General features: G+C 40.2%; 1 protein-coding gene across 1 annotated transcript; it reads right to left on the bottom strand.

The window, feature by feature from the left end:
* Positions 1–4,890: 4,890 nt before the first annotated feature.
* Positions 4,891–5,799, bottom strand: LOC110889548. Its single transcript, XM_022137106.1, has one exon. The coding sequence runs from the start codon at positions 5,797–5,799 to the stop codon at positions 4,891–4,893; it is 909 nt and encodes a 302-aa protein (XP_021992798.1).
* Between the last annotated feature and the right edge of the window lie 201 nt (positions 5,800–6,000).

The raw sequence follows: 6,000 nt of genomic DNA, 5'->3' as shown, positions 1-6,000 counted from the left end.
TGCTAGTCGTCACACGCCTAATAGGGACACTCCCTAGGTGGTAATTTGAGGGTGTGACATTTATGGTATATTTAACTTATGATCAAGTTTCGGAGTGTTCGTTACTATACAAATCGGTATAGTTTCGCAGTTTGACACAAATAGTCCCTGCGATTGAACATACTTGTTTTCGACACACCAAACCATCCAAAACTTATTTCTAAGTTATGTGGAGGTTATTTAAGATATGTTAAGCCTATTTCACTATTCCGGAGTTTTTGTTGCATTAAACTGGTTATATTTACGCATCAGTGCGCGTATAACCTTCCAGAAAGCGATTTAAAGCTTGAAATTGGAATCGAATCGAATTGTAAAATCACCAAACACAAATACACACAAAATAATACCAAAACACATATAATAACACCAAAGCACATTGTTTTATTAATAATCAACATTGTTTTAAATCGTACAGAGATTACAGAGCATAGTTTTTTTTTTTTTGGGTAAAGGGTTACCCCGGTTAAATTTTATTCCACAAAATTAAAACAATGGAGGGATAATGTATCGCCCCAGTTCTCTAGAATGACATGCCATTACTAGAGTTATACAAATAACTCTTTTGACAGCTTCGAGCTGTCACAAGATTATCGCGGATTTTCTTGATTTTATCTGTTGTTTCCAGAATGAGCTCAGGTCCAATAAGCTGAGCTTCACCGGTCTCGTTCCAACAGACAGGTGAACGACATTTTCGACCGTAGAGAGCTTCGAATGGTGCCATATTGATGCTAGCATGATAACTATTGTTGTAAGAGAACTCGATCATTGGCAGATGAGAATCCCAATTACCACCAAAGTCTATCACGCATGCTCTAAGCATATCCTCCAAAGTTTGAATTGTCCTCTCAGATTGTCCATCTGTTTGGGGATGATAAGCAGTGCTTAGATTTAGTTGGGTTCCCATAGCAGATTGCATGGTCTTCCAGAAATGAGATGAAAATCGAGCATCACGATCAGAAATGATATCCAAAGGAACACCATGTCGTGATATAATCTCATCAACATAAATCTTTGCAAGTTTATCAGTAGATAGATCCTCGCGAATCGGAAGAAATAGAGCTGACTTCGTTAATCGATCGATAACAACCCAAATAGCATCGTGACCTTTAGACGTACGCGGTAACTTAGTGATGAGATCCATCGCAAGGCTCTCCCACTTCCAAACCGGTATCTCTGGTTGTACAAGCAAACCAGAAGGTCGTTGATGTTCAGCCTTGACTTTAAGACAAGTTAGGCATTTCGCTACATACAAGGCAACATCTTTCTTCATACCAGGCCACCAGAACTTAGTACGAAGATCCTTGTACATCTTATCAGCACCAGGATGGATAGAATATCGAGACTTGTGAGATTCGTCCATCACTAGGGCGCGAAGATCGTCTTGTTTCGGGACCCACAAACGATCCTTGAAATAAAGCAACCCATCGTCTTTTGCTTCGAGTTTAAGCTCAAGCTGATGTGGTAATTCCATACGTATCAAATTCTGTGAGACACAAGATTGCTGTGCTTGAAGAACATGAGTTTGAATATCGGATAGTGTTTGAACAGAATGAAGTTTGACTCGATCTTTTCGACTAAACGCATCGGCTACGACATTCGCCTTACCAGTATGGTAGCGAATCTCGCAATCGTAATCGTTTAAGAGTTCAACCCAACGTCGTTGCCTCATGTTCAGCTCTTTCTGATTAAGGATATGCTGGAGACTTTTGTGGTCTGTGAAAACCACACACTTCGTGCCATAGAGGTAGTGTCTCCAGATTTTAAGTGCGAAAACCACAGCTCCTAACTCAAGATCATGAGTCGTATAGTTCTTCTCGTGGATTTTCAGCTGTCTAGATGCATATGCAATAACCTTACCTCGTTGCATGAGGACGCAACCAAGGCCTAAGTTGGATGCATCGCAATAGACAACGAAATCATCGTTTCCCTCGGGCAGAGATAGAACAGGAGCATTACATAACTTCCGCTTTAGCGTTTGGAACGCTTCTTCTTGTTTGGGTCCCCACTCAAAAGGCTTATTCTTCTAAGTCAAAGCAGTGAGTGGAACTGCAATCTTTGAGAAGTTAGAAATGAATCGACGATAATAACCAGCAAGACCAAGAAAAGATCGAATCTCTGTAGGTGTCGTTGGCGTACTCCAATCCTTAATAGCAACAATCTTGGATGGATCCACATGAATACCCTGCTCGTTGACTATATGACCCAGAAACTGAACTTCTTTAAGCCAGAATTCACACTTGGAGAATTTAGCGAAAAGTTGTTCATTCTTAAGGAGTTCCAACGTTAAGCGAAGGTGTTGCTCGTGATCGGCTCGAGTCTTCGAATAAATGAGAATATCGTCGATGAACACAAGGTGTAGTCTGATAACGGGATTTGTCAGATCCTATGGTACCATAACCTAATACTGGTCGGCTTGATCAGAGCTAATGAATGTCATTCGTTACGTAATTACAACCAACAAGTCTTGTTCACCTTATTGAAATCGTTATTAGTTTTGTATAAACCATCTTAATCGTTTTTGAAATCATCGTTTAAACCTTGAAAATCGTTTTGTACATATGATTCACCCCAAAACAATTGAAAACAGTAAAATAGGGGAACTATGTACTCACTTGAGATTGTAGGGTATCCTTGATTTTGTGAACTATCGATGCACGGGCAATCAAGGAATCAAGTGGTACCTAGTATCGGATTGCTAGATAAATAAATCGACACCTAAATCGGGAGATAGGATAGAATGAGGTTCTATAAATCAAATGAGTAATTAAACTCATGTGGTATGATTTAATAGTCCCATCATTCTGATTGAAAGGCCTACCTAAGTGCTTTTGACCCGTTTCGACCCATTATGGTAACATAAGCCACTATAATGCGTCGTTAGCGTAAAGCTATGTTCGGACGGTAATCTATGTGCTATGCCAAGTCTTACATGCCCAATTATCCCTAAACATGTTACTAAATCAGATTACAAGTCAAAAATACGTTCACATAGTCAAATTACGGATTTTAGCTTAAAAGGGGCATTTTGGTCATTTCCTATGGACATACAAGCTAACTAGCAAATGACTAACCGATCCTACGTGATCATAAGGTATAACCTCAGTGGTTATTCCCTATGTAATTATGATCACTAACTAAGCTTGGTCGGATCCAAAGATCGACCAAACGGGTCGGGTTCGGAAGTATAAGCGGTTGTTTAGTCCGCTTATCTTACGACCCTAAACAAGCACAAACTAATAGTGTCGAGTTAGATATGTCAAAACATGTCTAACCTACTGATTTGGTATCAAAACAAAGTGTTTTGATACCCTAAAGTAGTTCCGTTGCAAAATGCGTGCTAAAACGCATTTTGACCGAAACTTTGACTCGACACTAGAACTAGCTAACGTGGTAAATCAGCGGCTATAATCACGAAGGATTATAACTATCGTGATTACAATCACGTTTCAAAGTTCAATTGAACTTTGACTTGACCAATTGATGGTCAAAACCGAAAGTCAAACTGTTGGCCAAACTGTTTGACTTTCTGCACTATATAAGGAAAATGCAAGAAAAAGAATGAAAGAAGGCTCACAATAGTCCTTGCTATCTTTTCTACAAAGAAGACAAGTCCCAAATCAGTTGAGAGAGCTTCCAAAGCAGATAAGAAGGGAGGAAATGAGGAATGAGCAAATGAAACAATGGATGGCTTGGCTATTTATACTTGTTGGTGATGAACAAGATCATCACAAGTGGATTGTTTAGCCATTAAGCAATAAATCTCATCCATACAAGTGTTAGGAGCAGGTGCAAAGCCTTGGAGAGGTGGTAACTTGGTTACCACACAAAGAAATTGCAAGATTGGCCCCTGAATTTACAAACTGTTGCTGAAAACAGCCCAGATATGATGCTCGCGTAGCGCGACGGCATAGGCAGTAGGTGCTCGCGCTACGCTACCATGTATCAGGTTCAGCAAAGTTTCAAAAATGGCAGAAATGGTCCCTGCACGTGTTTAAAGCCTTTTTCGATGCGTTTAAACCCCGTTAACCTCATTTCAAGGCTCTAAAATGAAGTTAAAGTATAGGGGACTCAAAACCTGCTCAAAAACATCTCGGATGTCGGTTCGTTTGATCGTAAAATTGCGTTGTTCGGTTAATTACGACGGAAGTCGTAACGAACGCAAAACCGATCCAAATTAAGCGACGAATGGAATTTTTGCATGGCGATCACTAAAATAAAAATATTTTAGTGTGTACAAAAATTTTGGATGTCCAGATGTGTCCAGAACGTAAGATATGCGCGAAAATGCAAACTTACGTCGTTTTTGACACTTTTAGTCCCTGAAAGATCATATAAGCATGTTTTCGCACACCGAACCTATCAAAGCTTATTTCTAAGCCATTTTTAGGTTATATATGGTATGTTTAACTTTGATAGGTTCGGTGTGCGAAAACATGCTTATATGATCTTACAGGGACTAAAAGTGTCAAAAACGGCGTAAGTTTGCATTTTCGCGCGTATCTTACGTTCTGGACACATCTGGACATCCAAAATTTTTGTACACACTAAAATATTTTTATTTTAGTGATCGCCATGCAAAAATTCCATTCGTCGCTTAATTTGGATCGATTTTGCGTTCGTTACGACTTCTTTTTTGGGTAAAGGGTTACCCCGGTGAATTTTATATATAAAGAATAAAGAATCACACGAGCGTGCCAAAGAAGCACACTAGGGCTAGACTTGGCATACCAAGACTAGCAAAACCAAAACCAATAAAGATTCACAACCATGCGAAACAAAAACAACCAAAGAAAAAACAACCAGAAGCCGAAACAATGGCAACAAACAGACACAGAAAACCCCAAACATACTTTAGCCTGGATCGATGCTCATAGTCTTCACTTGGAACTTCCACCGCTCTAATACTAACGGGTTCCTGGAGCCTCTCCCTGCCTTGAACGTCATCAACTTCATACGCACCGTATGCAGGACAATATCAGCAATCAAAGCAGCCTTCCGCTGATTTGGAGAAAATAATCTATTGTTTCTTTCTTGCCATATGAAATAAGTTGAGGCAGCAACAACCATTTTACCAACTAACACTTCTGGCGATTTACCCGAGCTGTGTTCTGAAAACCAAGTCATGATAGAGTCCCAGTTAGCATCCACTACATCCATATAAGCCATAGCTTTAACCATATTCCACACTTGCTCCCCATAAGAACACTGAAAAAATAAATGATCCCGAGAGTCTTTACCCTTCCTGCAAAGCGGACAACACATCAGATTAAGATTAGTTGCACTACCGGCATCCCAAATCCCCATACGATCCTGAGTTTTCAGCTTGTTCTTGATAACTAGCCACATGTGAAAAGAGTGTCTAGGAATACATTGACTAAACCACACCAAATCGGCCCAACCCACCTCTTCCCCACGCGAACGGATATTATCCCAAACCTCACTAGCACTAAACTCCTTTTGCATATGTTGTCTATCCTTCCAAATCAGCTTATCTGGAGTACTTTGGTTAAGAAACGGAGGCAGAGAATTCGTCAAAGCCGGATAAAACTGAAGCCACGTAACCGGCCACAGCCAATCATTATGATGACTAACAAGATCTGCCACAGTAGACTGCATATTAAAACCCGCTCCATGGATTCGTCTTGGGGTAATGAAATCACCCAACGGGCTATGATCACACCAGTTATCATGCCACGCATTAATGTCCCGGCCATTACCAATAGAATACCAAACAAACTGACGAATGGAAGATCGAATCATTAGGATTTTTCTCCATCCCCAACTCATACTTCCTCAAAAAGGAATGCTCCAAAAATTCTTTCCCTTAATCCTATAAGAATGGACCCATTTCACCCAAAGAGACTCTCTTTTAAGCAAAATACTCCAAATGTGGTTCGCAAGCAGCGCTTTGTTCATATCTCGAATTCTTCTAACGCCCAAACCCCCCTCCGACTTCGGAAG

The sequence above is a fragment of the Helianthus annuus genome, chromosome 2 (genome assembly GCF_002127325.2).
Source record: "Helianthus annuus cultivar XRQ/B chromosome 2, HanXRQr2.0-SUNRISE, whole genome shotgun sequence".
Lineage (NCBI taxonomy): Eukaryota > Viridiplantae > Streptophyta > Magnoliopsida > Asterales > Asteraceae > Helianthus > Helianthus annuus.
Note: the sequence above shows the minus strand (reverse complement) of the source record. Positions and strands in the feature narration are given on the sequence as shown.